The sequence below is a fragment of the Ranitomeya imitator genome, chromosome 3 (genome assembly GCF_032444005.1).
Source record: "Ranitomeya imitator isolate aRanImi1 chromosome 3, aRanImi1.pri, whole genome shotgun sequence".
Taxonomy (NCBI): Eukaryota; Metazoa; Chordata; class Amphibia; order Anura; family Dendrobatidae; genus Ranitomeya; species Ranitomeya imitator.
In genome coordinates, this window is record NC_091284.1 from 448,244,033 (window position 1) to 448,269,941 (window position 25,909).

The 25,909-nt window shown below is 48.7% G+C and overlaps 1 protein-coding gene across 1 annotated transcript in view; it reads right to left on the reverse strand.

Moving 5' to 3' along the window:
- TMEM132E (transmembrane protein 132E) overlaps window positions 1-25,909 on the reverse strand; it is a 751,655-nt gene that overhangs the window by 2,852 nt on the left and 722,894 nt on the right. Inside the window, exon 9 of the mRNA XM_069757391.1 lies at window positions 5,846-6,037. Within this exon, the coding sequence (XP_069613492.1) occupies window positions 5,846-6,037 (192 nt within the window). The remainder of the gene's footprint in view (window positions 1-5,845; window positions 6,038-25,909) is intronic.

Consider the following 25,909-nt stretch of genomic DNA (forward strand, 5'->3'; position numbering starts at 1 on the left):
AATATGTACCTGGCCATTATATTTCTTTGAACAACCAACTGGGCAGGTGTTTTTTTTTCAGGCTTGCTTATCGAGGTCGCAGTAAATTAGCCTTTGCAATGGAATTACATTTACATGTATGACACTGTAACAGCTACACCAAGCGGTCTTTGGTAGCACAACCTCTGTCATGGCCAAAGTCACTTTTTAGCCCCAGCCTAAATTTAACAATGCGGCTCATATCCTAATGGAATTTTTTCAAGTGTCCCTGGATTCCATTTTGGTTTGAGACCCCTGATATAGACTTCTCGCATAGTCATTTAACACTCTGCTAAAAGCCTCTGTCATGAATGCTAGAGTAGCGCAGCATGCTGCAATATATGTTTCTGATAAAATGACACCATGATTGAAACCCAATGAACCCAATTATGGCCAATGGGGTCCCGTTAAAGATGTTGGTGTCCATTATGTGACTTTTCTGTCCCCAGCTTGAATTCCATTTTCAACTTTGTACTAAAAAAATGATGAGCCTTTGTAGGTTGGAAATAAATCAACAAGTAAAGGAGTCAGGGTGATTATGTCTTTAACCCCTTCATGACCCAGCCTATTTTGACCTTAAAGACCTTGCCGTTTTTTGCAATTCTGACCAGTGTCCCTTTATGAGGTAATAACTCAGGAACGCTTCAACGTATCCTAGCGGTTCTGAGATTGTTTTTTCGTGACATATTGGGCTTCATGTTAGTGGTAAATTTAGGTCAATAAATTCTGCGTTTATTTGTGATAAAAACGGAAATTTGGTGAAAATTTTGAAAATTTCGCAATTTTCACATTTTGAATTTTTATTCTGTTAAACCAGAGAGATATGTGACACAAAATAGTTAATAAATAACATTTCCACATGTTTACTTTACATCAGCACAATTTTGGAAACAAAATTTTTTTTTGTTAGGAAGTTATAAGGGTTAAAATTTGACCAGCGATTTGTCATTTTTACAACGAAATTTACAAAACCATTTTTTTTAGGGACCACCTCACATTTGAAGTCAGTTTGAGGGATCTATATGGCTGAAAATACCCAAAAGTGACACCATTCTAAAAACTGCACCCCTCAAGGTACTCAAAACCACATTCAAGAAGTTTATTAACCCTTCAGGTGCTTCACAGCAGCAGAAGCAACATGGAAGGAAAAAATGAACATTTAACTTTTTAGTCACAAAAATTATCTTTTAGCAACAATTTTTTTATTTTCCCAATGGTAAAAGGAGAAACTGAACCACGAAAGTTGTTGTCCAATTTGTCCTGAGTACGCTGATACCTCATATGTGGGGGTAAACCACTGTTTGGGCGCACGGCAGGGCTTGGAAGGGAAGGAGCGCCATTTGACTTTTTGAATCAAAAATTGGCTCCACTCTTTAGCAGACACCATGTCACGTTTGGAGAGCCCCCGTGTGCCTAAAAATTGGAGCTCCCCCACAAGTGACCCCATTTTGGAAACTAGACGCCCCAAGGAACTTATCTAGATGCATAGTGAGCACTTTGAACCCCCAGGTGCTTCACAAATTGATCCGTAAAAATGAAAAAGTACTTTTTTTTCACAAAAAAATTCTTTTAGCCTCAATTTTTTCATTTTCACATGGGCAACAGGATAAAATGGATCCTAAAATGTGTTGGGCAATTTCTCCTGAGTACACCAATACCTCACATGTGGGGGTAAACCACTGTTTGGGCACATGGTAAGGCTCGGAAGGGAAGGAGCGCCATTTGACTTTTTGAATGAAAAATTATTTCCATCGTTAGCGGACACCATGTCGCGTTTGGATAGCTCCTGTGTGCCTAAACATTGGCGCTCCCCCACAAGTGACCCCATTTTGGAAACTAGACCCCCAAGGAACTTATTTAGATGCTTAGTGAGCACTTTAAACCCTCAGGTGCTTCAAATATTGTTGTCCAGTTTGTCCTGAGTACGCTGATACCCCATATGTGGGGGTAAACCACTGTTTGGGCGCACGGCAGGGCTCGGAAGGGATGGCACGCCATTTGGCTTTTTAAATGGAAAATTAGCTCCAATCATTAGCGGACACCATGTCACGTTTGGAGAGCCCCTGTGTGCTTAAACATTGGAGATCCCCCAGAAATGACACCATTTTGGAAACTAGACCCCCAAAGGAACTAATCTAGATGTGTGGTGAGGACTTTGAACCCTCAAGTGCTTCACAGAAGTTTATAACGCAGAGCCATGAAAATAAAAAAAAAAAATTATTTTCTCAAAAATGATCTTTTAGCCTGCAATTTTTTATTTTCCCAAGGGTAACAGGAGAAATTTGACCCCAAAAGTTGTTGTCCAGTTTCTCCTGAGTACGCTGATACCCCATATGTGGGGGTAAATCACTGTTTGGGCACATGCCGGGGCTCGGAAGTGAAGTAGTGACATTTTGAAATGCAGACTTTGATGGAATGCTCTGTGGGCGTCACGTTGCGTTTGCAGAGCCCCTGATGTGGCTTAACAGTAGAAACCCCCCACAAGTGACCCCATTTTGGAAACTAGACCCCGAAAGGAACTTATCTAGATGTGTGGTGAGCACTTTGAACCCCCAAGCGCTTCATAGAAGTTTATAATGCAGAGCCGTGAAAATAATAAATACGTTTTCTTTCCTCAAAAATAATTATTTAGCCCAGAATTTTTTTATTTTCCCAAGGGTAACAGGAGAAATTTGACCCCAATATTTGTTGTCCAGTTTCTCCTGAGTACGGTGATACCCCATATGTGGGGGTAAACTACTGTTTGGGCACATGCCGGGGCTTGGAATTGAAGTAGTGACGTTTTGAAATGCAGACTTTGATGGAATGCTCTGCGGGCGTCACGTTGCATTTGCAGAGCCCCTGATGTGCCTAAACAGTAGAAACCCCCCACAAGTGACCCCATTTTAGAAACTAGACCCCCCAAGGAACTTATCTAGATATGTGGTGAGCACTTTGAACCCCCAAGTGCTTCACAGACGTTTACAACGCAGAGCCGTGAAAATAAAAAATCATTTTTCTTTCCTCAAAAATTATGTTTTAGCAAGCATTTTTTTAGATTCACAAGGGTAACAGGAGAAATTGGACCCCAGTAATTGTTGCGCAGTTTGTCCTGAGTATGCTGGTACCCCATATGTGGGGGTAAACCACTGTTTGGGCACACGTCAGGGCTCGGAAGTGAGGGAGCACCATTTGACTTTTTGAATACGAGATTGGCTGGAATCAATGGTGGCGCCATGTTGCGTTTGGAGACCCCTGATGTGCCTAAACAGTGGTAACCCCTCAATTCTACCTCCAACACTAACCCCAACACACCCCTAACTCTAATCCCAACTGTAGCCATAACCCTAATCACAACCCTAACCCCAACACACCCCTAACCCTAACCACAACCCTAATTCCAACCCTAACCCTAAGGCTATGTGCCCACGTTGCGGATTCGTGTGAGATATTTCCGCACCATTTTTGAAAAATCCACGGGTAAAAGGCACTGCGTTTTACTTGCGGATTTTCCACGGATTTCCAGTGTTTTTTGTGCGGATTTCACCTGCGGATTCCTATTGAGGAACAGGTGTAAAACGCTGCGGAATCCGCACAAAGAATTGGCATGCTGCGGAAAATACAACGCAGCGTTTCCGCGCGGTATTTTCCGCACCATGGGCACAGCGGATTTGGTTTTTCATATGTTTACATGGTACTGTAAACCTGATGGAACACTGCTGCGGATCCGCAGCCAAATCCGCACCGTGTGCACATGGCCTAATTCTAAAGGTATGTGCACACGCTGCGGAAAACGCTGCGGATCCGCAGCAGTTTCCCATGAGTTTACAGTTCAATGTAAACCTACGGGAAACAAAAATCGCTGTACACATGCTGCGGAAAAACTGCACGGAAACGCAGCGGTTTACATTCCGCAGCATGTCACTTCTTTGTGCGGATTCCGCAGCGGTTTTACAACTGCTCCAATAGAAAATCGCAGTTGTAAAACCGCAGTGAAATGCGCAGAAAAAAACGCGGTAAATCCGCCATAAATCCGCAGCGGTTTAGCACTGCGGATTTATCAAATCCGCAGTGGAAAAATCCGCAGAGGAACAGAATACGTGTGCACATACCGAAACCCTAACCCTAGCCCTAACCCTAGCCCTACCCCTAACCCTACCCCTAACCCTAACCCTACCCCTAGCCCTAACCCTAGCCCTAACCCTAACCCTACCCCTAACCCTACCCCTAGCCCTAACCCTACCCCTAACCCTACCCCTAACCCTAACCCTATTCTAACATTAGTGGAAAAAAAAAATTTCTTTATTTTTTTATTGTCCCTACCTATGGGGGTGACAAAGGGGGGGGGGTCATTTATTATTTTTTTTATTTTGATCACTGAGATATAATCTATCTCAGTGATCAAAATGCACTTTGGAACGAATCTGCCGGCCGGCAGATTCGGCGGGCGCACTGCGCATGCGCCCGCCATTTTGGAAGATGGCGGCGCCCAGGGAGAAGACGGACGGGACCCCGGTTGGATCGGTAAGTATGATGGGGTGGGGGGGACCACGGGGGGGGGGATCGGAGCACGGGGGGGGAATCGGAGCGCGGGAGGGGTGGAACGGAGAACGGGGGGCGTGGAACGGAGCACGGGGGGGCTGGAACGGAGCACCGGGGGGTGGAACGGAGCACCGGGGGGGTGGATCGGAGTGCAGGGGGGGTGATCGGAGCACGGGGGGGTGATTGGAGCACGGGGGGAGCGGACAAGAGCACGGGGGGGGGAGCGGAGCACTGGACGGAGGGGAGCCGGAGCAGTGTACCGGCCAGATCGGGGGGCTGGGGGGGCGATCGGTGGGGTGGGGTGGGGGCACATTAGTATTTCCAGCCATGGCCGATGATATTTCAGCATCGGCCATGGCTGGATTGTAATATTTCACCCGTTATAATAGGTGAAATATTACAAATCGCTCTGATTGGCAGTTTCACTTTCAACAGCCAATCAGAGCGATCGTAGCCACGAGGGGGTGAAGCCACCCCCCCTGGGCTAAACTACCACTCCCCCTGTCCCTGCAGATCGGGTGAAATGGGAGTTAACCCTTTCACCCGGCCTGCAGGGACGCGATCTTTCCATGACGCCACATAGGCGTCATGGGTCGGATTGGCACCGACTTTCATGACGCCTACGTGGCGTCATGGGTCGGGAAGGGGTTAAAATGTTAAGGCACAAGTGCCTAATGTGCTGTCACATATATTACTGCTTTTCAATATGTAACTAAAGGCGGTATGTAGAAATGCAAATAATGAAATTTACATAATAATGACAGAGAAATGAATTTAATACCTAGCAGATAAAATTCATAGCAAATGCTATCATAGCTAAACAAATTTCTGAAAAGTATTGCATGAAAAATAAAAGCATTACATAGAAGAATAGAAATTTCTTTATAAACGCCACAAACATTTACAATATTTTAACATTTATGAGGAGAGTCATGCCATACAACTTATATCAATTACACCACATTGCATTGAAATGAAGATGAAAATACACTTTGGAAATGTTTTCCCTTTTTTATACAGTAATGCTTCACTTCAGAGAGCTAAGACCAGAAATGGCTACACAAATGCTTTAATGTTGATATATTACTTTCGGGATTATAGTTATCTGCTTAAAACACATTCTAACATTGTAAGTGTATGTCGTGATAACATCTTGGCAAGAACACATATTTATACAACACTGCTGCATCTAAATTAAAATTGGTCTTTGAAATAACAGATTGTTTTCACACTGTTCCATGAAAGTACTATTTTGTGGATTATACTGTAGAAATAGTTCACTTTCCTTGTGAATGGGGTTACTTACTTGTTTTGGATAAGTTAACAGATACTGCGCGGTTGTCTTTGCAACTATAGTGTGGCTGTTTCCTGGGCTGGCGTGTAAGGAGAGGGTAAGTCCTGATATCACCTGCGCTTGGAGCTCCACGATGCTGACCTTTTCCTCAGTCACGGTAATTGTAGTTTCACCCAGCACTGCCTCCATTAGTGGAGACACCACCTATCCAAATTAAGAAAAGAGCAAGAAAAAGCACGGTAAAATAATTTTCTCATAATATTGTAACGTTTCAGAATAATTGGCATTGAGACATCTTGTGACTTTAAAGGCGGCCACTAGAGATAATAAAATCTTTTGAAACTTCAAATTTGTCAAATTCAACAATTTCTTTCCAAAATTCAATTCACAGCGAATCGTTTTGCTACATATTAGAAAAGAGCAAAGCCTCCAATTGCCATGTAAAGATGTGTTTAAAACTCTGCAGTCTCCTAGGAATGTATCTAACATTTTTCAAGCTCTGTAACACAAACACAGCCTTAGTAATGTAAAAATGACCTTATTATAGAAACAGATAGTAACCCCATAGTATCCAACAGTCAATTTAGCACATTAAAAGACTTCCTGTTTTTAAATTAAAAACTGGTTTAAAAATATCTCTGCTAGTCATTTCTGATCAGGAAATCTTTCTGTGCAGAATATTGACTCAAACTTATGGCGTTGCTGTCAGAGGTAACATCATCCTGATGTCACTGAGATGTGTGATGTGCCCTAAATTCCATAACATCCTTCACTTCCTCCTGACTAATGGGCTTACCTGAGGAAAAGAAGGACAAAAGTGACCTGAATTAGTACTATTGCTCGCATTACTTGTGTAAGTGATGGTGGTTGTGCATCTGAAAACTAACTGTGGGCATTTTTCGCAAATTGTACAAATAGAATCTCAAGTTGTTAAAATTTACCATGACTTGCCAATTTCACAAAATTCAACACAAATTTAATTTGATCAAATCTTTTTACTTATTTCTAGTGCTAAAAAATGTTCAGTCAATTTCAACACATATGCTTGTTTTCAACATTCATTTCAACTTATAATAACATTTTTTGGGTCCTTGTACACATGAGACAATGCTGATTGGAGAAGAGTCAATCAATCCTCATGAGTGTTTCACTAAAGGAACACCTGTAATACTAAAGGGCATGCACTGACTGACTAATATGTCTAATCACAACTCTATAGAATTAATAACACCATTATACAGTAGAAGATACTATACTCCTTTCTACCTATACCGGTATCAGTTGCTCCATTGGAACTCTTTCTCACAACTATGTATGAAGCCTTGCATTATCTGTATTTATCAGTATAAATTATCAACTTCATCTTCATTTTTTCATTTATTCTAAGCTGGCAGTTTGGAGCTTTGAAACCAATTATCAGTTTAAAAAGTTATGTTTTTTAACTTTGCAATGGCCACCCTGGAACACATTGCATTCTACTTTAAGGTGCCAATTTCACGTTTATCAGCTTTCCTCTCCAGGAAAGTAATAGCATGTCTTTGGGTGGTTACAGGTGTATGTAATAAGATCAATAGGTGTGTTTTACAGCCATTTTCAGCCACTAAAACAGCAATTATATTTAGTTTCATTGGCAGCTGTTTACCCACTTAAGTGCCACTGTCTATATTTAACAGTAGCATTTAAGTTGCATGATCCTGTTTTGGTGTCCTTATCAGTGTACATCATCCCTTTGCAGAGTGATTGTGGGGGCTGATGGGTTGTCATAATAGCTGAGGGTCTCTTGAAGACCCCCATTCCATCCATTTTAATACCTCTGTGAAGTCAAGTCACAGGCTGAGCTTAATGAGAAATTGTTATCTATACCATCCAGTGTATAGTACAAGTTATTGAAGGCTCAAATTCCTTAAGAGTACTAAAAAACTAAAAAGTAATAAAAGAAAAAGCTTTTTAAAATATTATTAAAATCATATACATTTGATTCCCTGTTTTTCCTGTCCAAAAACAAATAAAAAAGCTTACATGGTATTGATCTATAAAAATAGAAGATTATTTAACAATTAGGAAATAAAAAATAAATAAAATTTTAGATGCCTGAATTGCTGTTCTTGGTCCTTGTGCAATCGCCAAAATACGCAATATAACACTATCAACATGTCGTACATAACCCAAAATGGTATTAATAAAATCAAGATATCAACAAAAAAAAGTAAAAAGTTATAGGTCTTTAAATATTGTATTAAAAAAATTTTAAACCCATAAAAAAATAAAAAACTGTTAAAAGTTGTAATCATATTAACTTGGAAAATGATATTGCCACATTAATTTTAATGCAAAATGATTGGTGTCAAAACGAAACCCAAGAAACAATGGCAGAATTGCAATTTTTTCACTATTTTACATCACGTGGAATGCTGAAACGAATGATGTTGTTCAAAACTACAACTCATCTCATGAAAAGCCAAAACCCTCAAACATCTATGTTGACTAGTGTTGAGCATTCCGATACCGCAAGTATCGGGTATCGGCCGATATTTGCGGTATCGGAATTCCGATACTGAATTCCGATACTTCCCGCGTATCGGATACCGGAATCGGAAGTTCCCAGAATTCAAATTGAACGCAGCAGCCAATGAGGAATGAATGAAAGTGTGGGCACATCCTGTTTAGCATGGTGGGCATGTAAGTACTGGCAAGGCTTGGATTGGCTGCTGAAATGATGTCACTCTGCACTATAAAAAAGCGCTGCCGCCATTTTGCGCTCACTCTGCTGTGATTTCAGTTAGGGACAGGACGCTGTGTTCTAACTGAGGGCCAGTTGAGCTTGCTAATTGCTTTATTTTCCTTTCCAAAGGCTAATTTAGCAAAACGCTGTGTGTTCTTCACTGTTCACCTTGCTCTTGCCTTGCAGCGCTGTTTTAACAGCGTTCTGCAAGGTCTCTGTGTGTGTGTGTGTGTGCAGCTCACTCTGTAGTCTGTGTGCAGCCATATACCCGGTTGTATTCAGCTCAGGGGGGGTTCACACTGCCTCACACAGTTGTTCTTTTTTGCTCTTAGTGCAGCCTGCTGCACATTTTTTCTCAAATTTCCTATTAGTGTTTTTCCACCAGTCTCCAGCTCTATTGTGGAAAAACACTACATAGGATAACCTAGAGGGGTTTTTTTGGGCCTTGCAGCGCCGTTTACGGCTGTCTGCACGGTCTCCGTGTGAGCCCAGCTCGCCCTGTAGTCTGTGTGCAGCCATAGCCGGTTGGATTCAGCTCAGGGTTCGTTACTGGCTCATACCTTGAGAAAAATTTTCCTTTTTTTCAAATAGTGCAGCCTGTTTAAAATTTGAAAAAAAAAATTCCTATTAGTGTCTTTCCACTCGTATCCAGCTAAATAGTGGAAAAACACTATATAGGATAACCTAGAGGAGGGTTTTTTGGCCTTGCAGCGCCGTTTACGGCTGTCTGCATGGTCTCCGTGTGAGCCCAGCTCGCCCTGTAGTCTGTGTGCAGCCATAGCCGGTTGGATTCAGCTCAGGGTTCGTTACTGGCTCATACCTTGCGAAAAATTTTCCTTTTTTTTCAAATAGTGCAGCCTGTTTAAAATTTGAAAAAAAAAAATCCTATAAGTGTCTTTCCACTCGTATCCAGCTAAATAGTGGAAAAACACTATATAGGATAACCTAGAGGAGGGTTTTTTGGCCTTGCAGCGCCGTTTACGGCTGTCTGCACGGTCTCCGTGTGAGCCCAGCTCGCCCTGTAGTCTGTGTGCAGCCATAGCCGGTTGGATTCAGCTCAGGGTTCGTTACTGGCTCATACCTTGAGAAAAATTTTCCTTTTTTTGAAATAGTGCAGCCTGTTTAAAATTTGAAAAAAAAAAAATTCCTATTAGTGTCTTTCCACCAGTCTCCAGCTCAATTGTGGAAAAACACTACATAGGATAACCTAGAGGTTTTTTTTGGGGCCTTGCAGCGCCGTTTACGGCTGTCTGCACGGTCTCTGTGTGAGCGCAGCTCGCCCTGTAGTCTGTGTGCAGCCATAGCCGGTTGGATTCAGCTCAGGGTGCGTTACTGCCTCATACCTTGAAAAACAATTTCCTTTTTTTCAAATAGTGCAGCCAGTTTAAAATTTGAAAAAAAAAATTCCTATTAGTGTCTTTCCACTTGTATCCAGCTAAATAGTGGAAAAACACTATATAGGATAACCTAGAGGAGGGTTTTTTGGCCTTGCAGCGCCGTTTACGGCTGTCTGCACGGTCTCCGTGTGATTTAAACTAGCTCTGTAGCCCGATCTGCACCAAAAAAAAGGTTAAGTTCACCAAACACAACTTAACACTTGTGTAGGCCACATTTGAAAAATAATAAAGTTTAGTCCACAATTTACAACATTAGTGTTTCTTACACCTGTTAGGAGGAGCATTACAGGAATAAGCACACTAAGGCCTTAGTACTTTTCTGCTTATCTTTATCTGTCAACCAAGATGAAGAGGGCAGGGAGTAAGGCACGTGGGCGTGGGCGCGGAGCAGGGAGAGGAGCAGGGAGAGGACGTGGTGATTCTGTGCCTGCTGCGGGCGCCGGTGACTCGTCGTCACTCAGTTTCAGCAGGGAACAGTCCTTCATGCGCAGCTTTGTCGGAGAGCGCCGTGCACCGCTGCTGCGTGAAGACCAAATTGAAGCCGTTGTCGGGTGGATGGCAGCTAACGCCTCGGCATCGACTTCAGTTAGTGCCACATCCTCTCAGGCACAGAGCACTGGAGAGCAGCCATCTGTCTCTTCACCACCTGCCAAATTGGCCAGGCAGTCAGAGAGCCCAGGACAGGAGCCGTCTCTACTTCTGTTCTCTGAATCTCTTGGCTTGGAAACAGGGGGCCAGCCAAGCAGCATTGGAGAAATGGAAGAAGAGGCAGTGTGCAGTAATGCCCAACACCTTTTTCTCTCTGACTCTGAAGAGGCAGGTGGGCCAGTGCCTCCGGTGACCACAGCGCAGTACGCATCTGATGATGAAACTCAGGTGCCGCTTTCTCATGCGTACTGTGCTGCTGAGACTACCCAGGAGGAGCAGTTGGTGGCAGAGGGTAGTGGAGATGATGAGGTCCTTGACCCATCGTGGCGTGAGGAACAGGAAGGTGGTGGGAGCAGCTCAGAGGAAGAGCTTCCTCTTACGGGCCAAAGAGGGAGAGGGAGGGGGAAGACTGCGGAGCCTGTAGCCTCCACTTTGGCACCCGTTAGGAGCCTGTCTCTTTCCAAAGCCAAAAAGGGCGCTCCCAAGACTTGCAGTGCCTGGTCCTTTTTTGACACAGTTGCAGATGACATTTGTTTTGTCAAATGCAAGCTGTGTCATCATAAAGTAAAAAGAGGGAAAAATGTCAGCAACCTCAATACCACAAATATGTGGAAACATGTGCGGACCAGGCACGCGGTGGAGTTACAGAAACACACTGAAGATGTAGGCCAACCAACAGCGGCAGCTACCACCTCTTCAGCTCGTGTTGCCTCTTCCTCCAGCTCACGCACAGCTGGTTTGGCTTCCTCCCAGAGACCTTGTGTCATTCCACCCACAGCACCACCTTCCCAGTCATCCTCACACTCCCAGTCTACTCTACAGCCATCGGTAGTACAGGCATGGGAGAAAAGGCGGGCATTCTCGGCCAACCACCCCCGAGCACAGGCTCTGAATGCAGGCATTGCCAAACTGTTGTCCCTGGAAATGCTCTCGTTCAGGCTGGTGGAGACTGACAGCTTCCGTGACTTGATGGCATTGGCAGTCCCACAGTACAAGGTGCCCAGCCGCTTTTACTTCAGCAGGCAGGCTGTCCCTGCCCTGCACAGGCATGTTGAGGCAAACATAAAACATGCGCTACTGAACGCCGTCAGTAGCAAGGTCCACCTCACCACCGATGCGTGGACCAGTCAGCATGGACAGGGGCGATATGTTTCCCTCACTGCCCATTGGGTTAATGTTGTTGAGCCAGGTACAGATCGTGCGAGTGGCGCAGGACGTGTCCTGCCCACTCCAAGGATTGCAGGAATCCAGTCTGTACACATCGACTCCTCCTCTTACACCAGTTCCTCTGATTCCTCTCTGCAGGATCCGTCACAGTCCACCCCCACATGGACCCGTGAACGTTTACCTATGACCGACATGAGCACAGCCGTGGCCAAACGTCAGCAGGCCGTCTTGAAACTAGTTTCATTGGGGCATCGAAGCCACACAGCGCAAGAGCTCTGGAATGCCATAAAGCAGGAGAGCGATGTGTGGTTACTGCCAGCGAATCTCCAGCCAGGCATGGTAGTGTGTGACAATGGCCGAAATCTGGTGGCAGCTTTGGCCCTTGGCAACCTCACTCACATCCCATGTCTGGCACATGTGCTCAATTTGGTTGTGCAGAGTTTTCTGAGGGACTATCCGGATCTTGATGCCCTGCTGCACAAGGTCCGCCTAGAGTGTGCTCACTTGCGGCGTTCCAGCTTGGCCAGATCCCGCATTGCTGCTCTGCAGCGCCGATTCCGCCTTCCGGAACACCGCATCATATGTGACCTACCTACCCAGTGGAATTCCACGTTACATATGTTGGAGCGGTTGTGTGAGCAGCAGCAAGCTGTTATGGAGTACCAGCTGCATCAGGCGCAAAGAAGTCGCAGTCAGCGCCGATCAGACTTCACAACCACAGAGTGGGCCACTATGAAGGACGTCTGCCAGGTTTTGCGTCCTTTTGATTATTCCACGCGGATGGCAAGTGCAGATGATGCACTAGTCAGCATGACTGTCCCCCTTATCTGCCTGCTTCAGCAAACTTTGCAAGGGTTAAGGGATGATGTGGTGGAAGAGGTGGAGGATGAGGAGTCACCTTTTCCATCAGCTTCTGGAGAGTCAGCGCCACGTGGTTCCTCACAAAGGGGTACGCAGGGGCCAATTTGTGAGGAGGATGAGGAGGAGTCAATGGAGGAGGAAGAGCTCCGTCCAGAGGAGGGAGCGACACAATTGTCCAGTGGTCAGTGTGTACAGCGAGGGTGGGGTGATGACGAGCGGGCAGAGATCATGTCTCAAGCAGGGGACAGCGTTTCTGGGCCAGTTGGCACTCTGCAGCACATGGTGGATTTCATGCTGCAGTGCCTGAGAAACGACCGCCGCATCGACCACATTCTCAACATGCCTGATTATTGGGTGTTCACCCTCCTCGATCCTCGCTACCGGGACAACGTCCAAATCCTCATCCCTGCGTTGACCCGGGAGCGTAAATTGCGGGAGTACCACGACACACTGGTGAATTCCATCATCTTCTCCTGTCCAACTGAGAGGAGTGCTGCTAGTGCTTTACAAAGCAGCTCAGTGCGTCGAGGCAGTGGGGGAGGCTCTGCCCAAAGAGGGAGCAGAAGCAGTGCCTCTGCCCAAGGCAAGCCCAGTATGGCACAACTCTGGCACACTTTTGTGTGCCCGCCCCAAATGTCTACACCATCACCGGCGGCTCCAGTCAGCAGGAGGCAACGGTTCCGTCAGATGGTGACAGACTACATGGCTTGCCCTCTTACTGTACTCCCAGACGGCTCTTCCCCGTTCAAGTTTTGGGTCTCTAAGCTGGATACATGGCCAGAGCTAAGCCAGTATGCATTGGAGGTGCTGGCTTGCCCTGCGGCTAGTGTCTTATCGGAACGTGTCTTTAGTGCCGCAGGTGGTGTACTAACAGACCGTCGCATGCGACTATCCTCCGATAACGTTGACCGGCTTACTTTCCTGAAAATGAACCAGGCCTGGATCTCGCAGGAATTTGCCACTCCTCTGCCTGATTAAGTAATTGGGTGTCATCCAGGTCTCCTGCTGTGTTCATCTTTCTACCACCTGAACTGCTATTCCTGGGCTCCAACACCGCCAGTTGCGGCTCAGAAGTGCAGGCTGCACAGTAAAAACATACGACCCAGTGTTATTGGGTTTCAGTAACGTCAGCTGATCCCCAGCTGTGTAGCCGGCAATGTGTCCTGCGACCGCCACGCTGGCACAGCAACCTAAATGTAAGGGAACCTGTCCCCCCCCCCCCCCCCCCGTCGTTTGTTACTGAAAGAGCCATCTTGTGCAGCAGTAATGCTGCACAAGGAAAAGGTAGCTCTTTTTTTTTAGCTCTTTGCACACGCAGAACTTAACACTTATAAAATGTGTTCAGTGATACCGTTATACCGTCCCGGAGCTGGGACTTTCCTTCGTAATGTGACGCAGCACAGCCGTCATTCCTACCCCCTTGGTGCCATGCGCTGCCTCCTCAGCGTTGTTTTAAGCTGTCACGGAGCCTGCGCTGTTCTGTTATCCCTTGGGCATGCCCTATTTGCGCTGCCTGTCTTCTGACATAATTTGGTGTCAGGCTGGCTGCGCCTGTGCGGCCGCGGTGCCCGAGATCCCGCCTCGCAGTGTCTTCTGATTGAGTCACACTGCGGGCCTGGGATCCATGGGCATGCGCAGTGCATATCTTCCCCTCGGGCTCTCGCTCATTTCCCTCCGCCTTCTTTAGACTGTGCGCCGTCAGCTGATCCCTAGCATGCCACGGCCGTGACACCGCACAGTCTGAAGAAGAGGGAAGGAGGGGAGTGAGAGTCGAGGTTATGCACTGTGCATGCCCATGGTTCCAAGGCCCGCAGTGGGATTACGTTAGATGAGACTGCGAGGTGGGATCTGGAGCAGCGTGGACGCACAGGCACTGACAGCCTGACACCAAATTATGTCATAAGACAGGCAGCGCTAATTGGGCATGGCCAAGGGCTAACAGAACAGCGCAGGCTCCGTGACAGCTTAAAACAACGCTGAGGAGGCAGCGCACGGCATCAAGGGGATAGGAATGACAGCTGTGCTGTGTCCCATTACGAAGGAAATTCGCACCTCCGGAACGGTTTAACGGTATAAAGGGACACATTTTTAGTGTTTACTTCGGTGTTTGCAAGGAGCATAATTAAAAGAGCAACCTTTTCCTTTTGCATCCTTAGTGCTGCACAACATGGCTCTTTCAGCTACAAACGTCTTGGGGGGGGGGGGTTAAAGGTTTCCTTTCAACTTGCTCCAATCAGGCTTCGGCCTACACTCTGTTCCTCTGCTCCTCCTGCTGTCCCTGGGCTCTAACACCGCCAGTTGGTGCCTGGAAGTGCTGTGTGCACAGTCAACAGTCGCTCCTCTGTTATTGGGGTTCAGTAACGTCAGCTGATCCCCAGCTGTGTGTGCGGCAATACCTCCAATCTGCTCCTCCTGCTGTCCCTGGGCTCTAACACCGCCAGTTGGTGCCTGGAAGTGCTGTGTGCACAGTCAATAGTCGCTCCTCTGTTATTGGGGTTCAGTAACGTCAGCTGATCCCCAGCTGTGTGTGCGGCAATACCTCCAATCTGCTCCTCCTGCTGTCCCTGGGCTCTAACACCGCCAGTTGGTGCCTGGAAGTGCTGTGTGCACAGTCAACAGTCGCTCCTCTGTTATTGGGGTTCAGTAACGTCAGCTGATCCCCAGCTGTGTATCCGGCAACGTGTCATGCGACCGCCACGCTGGCACAACTAAAATGTAAGGGGACCTGTCCCCCCCCCCCCTAGGCGTTTGTTACTGAAAGAGCCACCATGTGCAGCACTAATACTGCACAAGGGAAAGGTCGCTCTTGAAATTATGCTCCTTGCAAACGCTGAACTACACACTCATGTAATGTGTCCCCTCACACCGTCCAACCGTCCCGGAGGTGGGACTTTCCTTTGTAATGTGATGCAGCACAGCCGTCATTGCTACCCCCTTGGCACCGTGCGCTGCCTCCTTAGCGTTGTTTGATTCCGTCATGGACCCTGCGCTGTTATGTTATCCCTTGGCCATGCACAGTTTGCGCTGCCCGTCCTCTGACATCATTTGTTGTCGTCCTGGCTGCGCCTGTGCGTCCACGCTGCCCGAAATCACACCTCGCAGTGTCGTCTAATGTGATCCCACAGTGGGCCTGGTATCCATGGCCATGCGCAGTGCATATACTAGCCTCTCACTCCCCTTCTTCACGCTTCTTCAGACTAGGCGGCGTCAGCTGATCCCTAATAGCATGCCACGGCCGTGACGCCGCACAGTCTGAAGAAGCAGGAAGGAGGTGAGTGAGAGGCGATGATATGCACTGCGCATGCCCATGGATCCCTGGCCCGCAGTGGGACTACATTAGATGACACTGCAAGGTTGGATCTCGGGCAGCTTGGACGCACAGGCACTGCCAGCCTGACACCTACATGATGCCAGAAGACGGGCACCGCTAACTGTGCATGGCCAAGGGATAACATTACAGCGCGGGCTCCGTGACAGAACCAAACAACGTTGAGGAGGTGGCGCCCGGCACCAAGGGGGTTGGAATGACGGCTGTGCTGTGTCACATTACAAAGGAAAGTCCCACTTCCGGGATGGTTTGACGGTGTGAGGGGACACATTATATGAGTGTGTACTTCAGCGTTTGCAAGGAGCATAATTTTCGGAGCCACCATTTTCCATGTGCAGTATTACTGCTGTACAAGATGGCTCTTTCAGCAACAAATGCCTGGGGGGGGGGTTAAAGGTTCCCTTTCAACTTGCTCCACTGCAGGCTTCGGCCTACACTCTGCTCCTCTTTGATTCCCTGGGTTTCAACACTGTCAGTTGCCACCTGGAAGTGTTGTCTACACAGAAAAAACACTAGGTGATGTGTCAGTGGGGTTCAGCACCGCCAGCTGTTCCCCTGCTGTGTAGTCGGCAACGTGTCCAGCACAAGCCACGCTGGCACAACAGAACAAAAGCTGCCACCAGTGCAGGCTTCGGCCTACACTCTGCTCCTCTCCTCCTCCTGCTGACCCTGGGCTCAAACACCGCTAGTTTTTGCCCGGAAGTGCTAGCTGCACAGAGAAAAACACCAGCCAATGTGTTAGTGGGGTTCAGCAACGCCAGCTGTTCCCCTGCTGAGTAGCCGGCAACGTGACCTGCAAACGCCATGCAGGCACAGGAACTGAAATTAAAAGGGAACCTGGCCCCACCCCCCCAGGTGTTTCTATGTATAACAGCCACCTAGTACAGCAGTACTGCTGCATTTGTACAAGGTGGCTGACTTTTTCTCCTTGCCCACGTGGAACTCAACACGTACAAAATGTGTTTCATTGAGACCATTCCACTGTCCCTGAGGTGTGACTTTCCTTTGTAATGATACGCAGCACCCCCCTTGGTAGCGTTTCCCATCTTTTGTCATCATGGTTAGCTGGCTGTGCCTGTGCATCCGCCCTGCTAGAAACAACGCCCCTCGTTGTCATATTTATTTTGTCAGCGAGGGTGTGGTTTATGGGCACGAGCAGTGCATATGTTCGCCTGTCTTAACTCATCTCCTTCCGCCTTCTTCAGACTGTGTGGCCTCCTGGCCGTGGTAGGCGATAAGGGATCAGCTGAGGCCGCCCAGTCTGGAGCAGGTGTAAGGACATGTGTAAGCGGCAAACCTATTTACTGCACAAGGCCATGAATCCCAGCCACGCAGTGTGATTTTTTGAAAACACACTGTGGGTCTGGGATTCATGTCCATCGCTAACCACAACGGCCGACATGAAATGAGGTCAGAAGACAGGAAGCGCTCACAGCGCATGGCCAAGGGATCACAATAGCGCAGACTCCTGTACAGCAAATAACAACGCTCAGGAATCTGCGCCCAGTACCTAGGTGCAAATTTTGACACCTGTGCTGCGTCTCGTTAAAAAGACAAGTCACGCCTCCACAAATGTTTGACAGTATAATGGGCTAAATAGTGTACGTGTTTTAGTCAGCGTGTGCAAGGAGCAAAACAAATAGAGCAACCTTTTACTTGTGCAGCATTAATGCTGCACAAGGTGTGGCTCTTGTACCTTGCAACACCTGAGGGGGGTTAAAGGTAACCTTTGAAATTGGTTCAACTAGGCTTCGGCCTACACTCTGCTCCTCTACTCCTCCTGCTGACCCTGGGCTCAAACACCGCTAGTTTTTGCCCGGAAATGCTAGCTGCACAGAGAAAAACACCAGCCAATGTGTTAGTGGGGTTCAGCACCGCCAGCTGTTCCCCTGCTGTGTAGTCGGCAACGTGTCCAGCACAAGCCACGCTGGCACAACAGAACAAAAGCTGCCACCAGTGCAGGCTTCGGCCTACACTTTGCTCCTCTCCTCCTCCTGCTGACCCTGGGCTCTAACACCGCTAGTTTTTGCCCGGACATGCAATCTGCACAGAGAAAAACACCAGTCAATGTGTCAGTGGGGTTCAGCAACGCCAGCTGTTCCTCTGCTGTGTAGCTTGCAACGTGACCTGCAAACGCCACGCAGGCACATGAACTGAAATTGAAGGGAGCCTGCCCCCCACCCACAGGTGTTTCTATGTATATCAGCCACCTTGTACAGCAGTACTGCTGCATTTGTACAAGGTGGCTGACTTTTTCTCCTTGCCCACGTGGAACTCAACACGTACAAAATGTGTCTCATTAGAGACCATTACAATGTCCCTGAGGTGTGACTTTCCTTTGTAATGACACGCAGCACCACCCTTGTTAGCGCTGCCCGTCTTTTGACATCATTGGTTAGCTGGCTGCGCCTGTGCATCTCCCCTGCTCGAAACAACGCCCCTCGGTGTCTTATTTTTTTGGACAGCGAGGGTGTGATTGATGGGCATGTGCAGTGCATATGTTTGCCTGTGTTCACTCATCTCCTTCCGCCTTCTTCAGACTGGGTGTCCTCATGGCCGCGGCAGGCGATAAGGGATCAGATGAGGCCGCCCAGTCTGAAGCAGGTGTAAGGACATGTGTGAGCGGCAAACATATTTAGTGCACCAGGGCACGAATCCCAGCACCGCATTGTGATTTTTTAAAAACACACTGTGGGTCTGGGATTCATGTCCATCGCTAACCGCAACGGCCAACATGAAATGAGGTCATAAGACAGGAAGCGCTCACAGCGCATGGCCAAAGGATCACAAGAGCGCAGACTCCTGTACAGCAACTAACAACGCTCAGGAAGCTGCGCCCATGCAAAAAGGTGTTGTTTTCGACACCTGTGCTGCTTTTCTTTAAAAAGACAAGTCACGCCTCCACTACTGATTAACAGTATAATGGGCTAAATAGTCTACGTGTTGCATTCAGCTTGTGCAAGTATAAAAATTAATAGAGCAACCTTTTACTTGTGCAGCATTAATGCTGCAGAAGGAGTGGCTCTTGTACTTTGTAACACCTGAGGGGGGGTTAAAGGTAACCTTTGAAATTGGTTCAACTAGGCTTCGGCCTACACTCTGCTCCTCTCCTCCTCCTGCTGACCCTGGGCTCTAACAACGCTAGTTTTTGCCCGGAAATGCTAGCTGCACAGAGAAAAACACCAGCCAATGTGTTAGTGGGGTTCAGCACCGCCAGCTGTTCCCCCGCTGTGTAGCCGGCATCGTGTCCAGCACAAGCCACGCTGGCACAACCGACCAAAAGCTGCCACCAGTGCAGGCTTCGGCCTACACTTTGCTCCTCTCCTCCTCCTCCTGCTGACCCTGGGCTCAAACACCGCTAGTTTTTGCCCGGAAATGCTAGCTGCACAGAGAAAAACACCAGCCAATGTGTTAGTGGGGTTCAGCACCGCCAGCTGTTCCCCTGCTGTGCAGCTTGCAACGTGACCTGCAAACGCCACGCAGGCACATGAACTGAAATTGAAGGGAGCCTGCCCCCCACCCCCCCAGGTGTTTCTATGTATAACAGCCACCTTGTACAGCAGTACTGCTGCATTTGTACAAGGTGGCTGACTTTTTCTCCTTGCACACGTGGAACTCAACAAGTACAAAATGTGTCTCATTAGAGACCATTACAATGTCCCTGAGGTGTGACTTTCCTTTTTAATGACACGCAGCACCCCCATTGTTAGCGCTGCCCGTCTCCTGACATCATTGGTTGGCTGGCTGCGCCTGTGCGTCCCCCCTGCCCGACACAACGCCCCCCGTTGTCTCATATATTTTGACTGCGAGGGTGTGATTGATGGGCACGAGCAGTGCATATGTTCCCCTGTTTTCACTCCCCTCCTTCCGCCTTCTTCTGACTGTGCGGCCTCATGGCCGCGGCATGCGATAAGGGATCAGCTGAGGCCGCCCAGTCTGAAGCAGGTGTAAGGACATGTGTGAGCGGCGAACATATTTACTGCACAAGGCCACGAATCCCAGCACCGCAGTGTGACTTTAGGAAAAGCCACTGTGGGTCTGGGATTTATGGCCATCGTTAACCGCACCGGCCAACATGAAATGAGGTCATGAGACGGCCTGCACTAACAGGGTATTGCCAAGGGATAACACAAGAGCGCAGTTTCCTGTACTGCAAATAACAACGGTAAGGAATCTGCGCACAGCACCTAGGTGTAAATTTTGTACACCTGTGCTGCGTCTCCTTAAAAAGACTAGTAGTCACGTCTCCACTACTGTTTGACAGTATAATGGGCTAAATAGTGTACGTGTTTAATTCAGCGTGTGCAAGGAGCAAAATTAAATAGAGCAACCTTTGACTTGTGCATCATTAATGCTGTTCAAGGTGTGGCTCTTGTACCTTGCAACACCTGAGGGGGGGGTTAAAGGTAACCTTTGAAATTGGTTCAACTAGGCTTCGGCCTACACTCTGCTCCTCTACTCCTCCTGCTGACCCTGGGCTCAAACACCGCTAGTTTTTGCCCGGAAATGCTAGCTGCACAGAGAAAAACACCAGCCAATGTGTTAGTGGGGTTCAGCAACGCCAGCTGTTCCCCTGCTGTGTAGTCGGCAACGTGTCCAGCACAAGCCACGCTGGCACAACAGAACAAAAGCTGCCACCAGTGCAGGCTTCGGCCTACACTTTGCTCCTCTCCTCCTCCTGCTGACCCTGGGCTCAAACAACGCCAGTTTCTGCCCGGACATGCTAGCTGCACAGAGAAAAACACCAGCCAATGTGTTAGTGGGGTTCAGCACCGCCAGCTGTTCCTCTGCTGTGTAGTCGGCATCGTGTCCAGCACAAGCCACGCTGGCACAACCGACCAAAAGCTGCCACCAGTGCAGGCTTCGGCCTACACTTTGCTCCTCTCCTCCTCCTGCTGACCCTGGGCTAAAACAACGCCAGTTTCTGCCCGGACATGCTAGCTGCACAGAGAAAAACACCAGCCAATGTGTTAGTGGGGTTCAGCACCGCCAGCTGTTCCCCTGCTGTGTAGCTGGCAACGTTTCCTGCAAACGCCACGCAGGAACATGAACTGAAATTGAAGGGAGCCTGCCCCCCACCCCCCCAGGTGTTTCTATGTATAACAGCCACCTTGTACAGCAGTACTGCTGCATTTGTACAAGGTGGCTGACTTTTTCTCCTTGCACACGTGGAACTCAACAAGTACAAAATGTGTCTCATTAGAGACCATTACAATGTCCCTGAGGTGTGACTTTCCTTTTTAATGACACGCAGCACCCCCATTGTTAGCGCTGCCCGTCTCCTGACATCATTGGTTGGCTGGCTGTGCCTGTGCGTCCCCCCTGCCCGACACAACGCCCCCCGTTGTCTCATATATTTTGACTGCGAGGGTGTGATTGATGGGCACGAGCAGTGCATATGTTCCCCTGTTTTCACTCCCCTCCTTCCGCCTTCTTCTGACTGTGCGGCCTCATGGCCGCGGCATGCGATAAGGGATCAGCTGAGGCCGCCCAGTCTGAAGCAGGTGTAAGGACATGTGTGAGCGGCGAACATATTTACTGCACAAGGCCACGAATCCCAGCACCGCAGTGTGACTTTAGGAAAAGCCACTGTGGGTCTGGGATTTATGGCCATCGTTAACCGCACCGGCCAACATGAAATGAGGTCATGAGACGGCCTGCACTAACAGGGTATTGCCAAGGGATAACACAAGAGCGCAGTTTCCTGTACTGCAAATAACAACGGTAAGGAATCTGCGCACAGCACCTAGGTGTAAATTTGTACACCTGTGCTGCGTCTCCTTAAAAAGACTAGTAGTCACGCCTCCACTACTGTTTGACAGTATAATGGGCTAAATAGTGTACGTGTTTAATTCAGCGTGTGCAAGGAGCAAAATTAAATAGAGCAACCTTTGACTTGTGCATCATTAATGCTGTTCAAGGTGTGGCTCTTGTACCTTGCAACACCTGAGGGGGGGGTTAAAGGTAACCTTTGAAATTGGTTCAACTAGGCTTCGGCCTACACTCTGCTCCTCTACTCCTCCTGCTGACCCTGGGCTCAAACACCGCTAGTTTTTGCCCGGAAATGCTAGCTGCACAGAGAAAAACACCAGCCAATGTGTTAGTGGGGTTCAGCAACGCCAGCTGTTCCCCTGCTGTGTAGTCGGCAACGTGTCCAGCACAAGCCACGCTGGCACAACAGAACAAAAGCTGCCACCAGTGCAGGCTTCGGCCTACACTTTGCTCCTCTCCTCCTCCTGCTGACCCTGGGCTCAAACAACGCCAGTTTCTGCCCGGACATGCTAGCTGCACAGAGAAAAACACCAGCCAATGTGTTAGTGGGGTTCAGCACCGCCAGCTGTTCCTCTGCTGTGTAGTCGGCATCGTGTCCAGCACAAGCCACGCTGGCACAACTGACCAAAAGCTGCCACCAGTGCAGGCTTCGGCCTACACTTTGCTCCTCTCCTCCTCCTGCTGACCCTGGGCTAAAACAACGCCAGTTTCTGCCCGGACATGCTAGCTGCACAGAGAAAAACACCAGCCAATGTGTTAGTGGGGTTCAGCACCGCCAGCTGTTCCCCTGCTGTGTAGCTGGCAACGTTTCCTGCAAACGCCACACAGGAACATGAACTGAAATTGAAGGGAGCCTGCCCCCCAGCCCCCCAGGTGTTTCTATGTATAACAGCCACCTTGTACAGCAGTACTGCTGCATTTGTACAAGGTGGCTGACTTTTTCTCCTTGCACACGTGGAACTCAACAAGTACAAAATGTGTCTCATTAGAGACCATTACAATGTCCCTGAGGTGTGACTTTCCTTTTTAATGACACGCAGCACCCCCATTGTTAGCGCTGCCCGTCTCCTGACATCATTGGTTGGCTGGCTGTGCCTGTGCGTCCCCCCTGCCCGACACAACGCCCCCCGTTGTCTCATATATTTTGACTGCGAGGGTGTGATTGATGGGCACGAGCAGTGCATATGTTCCCCTGTTTTCACTCCCCTCCTTCCGCCTTCTTCTGACTGTGCGGCCTCATGGCCGCGGCATGCAATAAGGGATCAGCTGAGGCCGCCCAGTCTGAAGCAGGTGTAAGGACATGTGTGAGCGGCGAACATATTTACTGCACAAGGCCACGAATCCCAGCACCGCAGTGTGACTTTAGGAAAAGCCACTGTGGGTCTGGGATTTATGGCCATCGTTAACCGCATCGGCCAACATGAAAAGAGGTCATGAGACGGCCTGCACTAACAGGGTATTGCCAAGGGATAACACAAGAGCGCAGTTTCCTGTACTGCAAATAACAACGGTAAGGAATCTGCGCACAGCATCTAGGTGTAAATTTGTACACCTGTGCTGCGTCTCCTTAAAAAGACTAGTAGTCACGCCTCCACTACTGTTTGACAGTATAATGGGCTAAATAGTGTACGTGTTTAATTCAGCGTGTGCAAGGAGCAAAATTAAATAGAGCAACCTTTGACTTGTGCATCATTAATGCTGTTCAAGGTGTGGCTCTTGTACCTTGCAACACCTGAGGGGGGGGTTAAAGGTAACCTTTGAAATTGGTTCAACTAGGCTTCGGCCTACACTCTGCTCCTCTACTCCTCCTGCTGACCCTGGGCTCAAACACCGCTATTTTTTGCCCGGAAATGCTAGCTGCACAGAGAAAAACACCAGCCAATGTGTTAGTGGGGTTCAGCAACGCCAGCTGTTCCCCTGCTGTGTAGTCGGCAACGTGTCCAGCACAAGCCACGCTGGCACAACCGACCAAAAGCTGCCACCAGTGCAGGCTTCGGCCTACACTTTGCTCCTCTCCTCCTCCTCCTGCTGACCCTGGGCTCAAACAACGCCAGTTTCTGCCCGGACATGCTAGCTGCACAGAGAAAAACACCAGCCAATGTGTTAGTGGGGTTCAGCACCGCCAGCTGTTCCCCCGCTGTGTAGCCGGCATCGTGTCCAGCACAAGCCACGCTGGCACAACCGACCAAAAGCTGCCACCAGTGCAGGCTTCGGCCTACACTTTGCTCCTCTCCTCCTCCTCCTGCTGACCCTGGGCTCTAACACCGCTAGTTTTTGCCCGGACATGCAATCTGCACAGAGAAAAACACCAGTCAATGTGTCAGTGGGGTTCAGCAACGCCAGCTGTTCCCCTGCTGTGTAGCTTGCAACGTGACCTGCAAACGCCACGCAGGCACATGAACTGAAATTGAAGGGAGCCTGCCCCCCACCCACAGGTGTTTCTATGTATAACAGCCACCTTGTACAGCAGTACTGCTGCATTTGTACAAGGTGGCTGACTTTTTCTCCTTGCCCACGTGGAACTCAACACGTACAAAATGTGTCTCATTAGAGACCATTACAATGTCCCTGAGGTGTGACTTTCCTTTGTAATGACACGCAGCACCACCCTTGTTAGCGCTGCCCGTCTTTTGACATCATTGGTTAGCTGGCTGCGCCTGTGCATCTCCCCTGCTCGAAACAACGCCCCTCGGTGTCTTATTTTTTTGGACAGCGAGGGTGTGATTGATGGGCATGTGCAGTGCATATGTTTGCCTGTGTTCACTCATCTCCTTCCGCCTTCTTCAGACTGGGTGTCCTCATGGCCGCGGCAGGCGATAAGGGATCAGATGAGGCCGCCCAGTCTGAAGCAGGTGTAAGGACATGTGTGAGCGGCAAACATATTTAGTGCACCAGGGCACGAATCCCAGCACCGCAGTGTGATTTTTTAAAAACACACTGTGGGTCTGGGATTCATGTCCATCGCTAACCGCAACGGCCAACATGAAATGAGGTCATAAGACAGGAAGCGCTCACAGCGCATGGCCAAAGGATCACAAGAGCGCAGACTCCTGTACAGCAACTAACAACGCTCAGGAAGCTGCGCCCATGCAAAAAGGTGTTGTTTTCGACACCTGTGCTGCTTTTCTTTAAAAAGACAAGTCACGCCTCCACTACTGATTAACAGTATAATGGGCTAAATAGTCTACGTGTTGCATTCAGCTTGTGCAAGTAGAAAAATTAATAGAGCAACCTTTTACTTGTGCAGCATTAATGCTGCAGAAGGAGTGGCTCTTGTACTTTGTAACACCTGAGGGGGGGTTAAAGGTAACCTTTGAAATTGGTTCAACTAGGCTTCGGCCTACACTTTGCTCCTCTCCTCCTCCTGCTGACCCTGGGCTCAAACAACGCCAGTTTCTGCCCGGACATGCTAGCTGCACAGAGAAAAACACCAGCCAATGTGTTAGTGGGGTTCAGCACCGCCAGCTGTTCCCCCGCTGTGTAGCCGGCATCGTGTCCAGCACAAGCCACGCTGGCACAACCGACCAAAAGCTGCCACCAGTGCAGGCTTCGGCCTACACTTTGCTCCTCTCCTCCTCCTCCTGCTGACCCTGGGCTCAAACACCGCTAGTTTTTGCCCGGAAATGCTAGCTGCACAGAGAAAAACACCAGCCAATGTGTTAGTGGGGTTCAGCACCGCCAGCTGTTCCCCTGCTGTGCAGCTTGCAACGTGACCTGCAAACGCCACGCAGGCACATGAACTGAAATTGAAGGGAGCCTGGCCCCCACCCCCAGGTGTTTCTATGTATAACAGCCACCTTGTACAGCAGTACTGCTGCATTTGTACAAGGTGGCTGATGTTTTCTCCTTGCCCACGTGGAACTCAACACGTACAAAATGTGTCTCTTTGAGACCATTCCACTGTCCCTGAGGTGTGACTTTCCTTTCTAATGATACGCAGCACCCCCCTTGGTAGCGCTTCCCGTCTTCTGACATCATTGGTTGGCTACTTGCGCCTGTTCGTCCACCCTGCCTGAATAAAATGCTCCTCGTTGTCTTAATTATTTTGACTGCGAGGGTGTGATTGATGGGCACGAGCAGTGCATATCTTCGCCTGTCTTAACTCATCTCCTTCCGCCTTCTTCAGACTGTGCAGCCTCATGGCCGCGGCATGCGAGAAGGGATCAGCAGAGGCCGCCCAG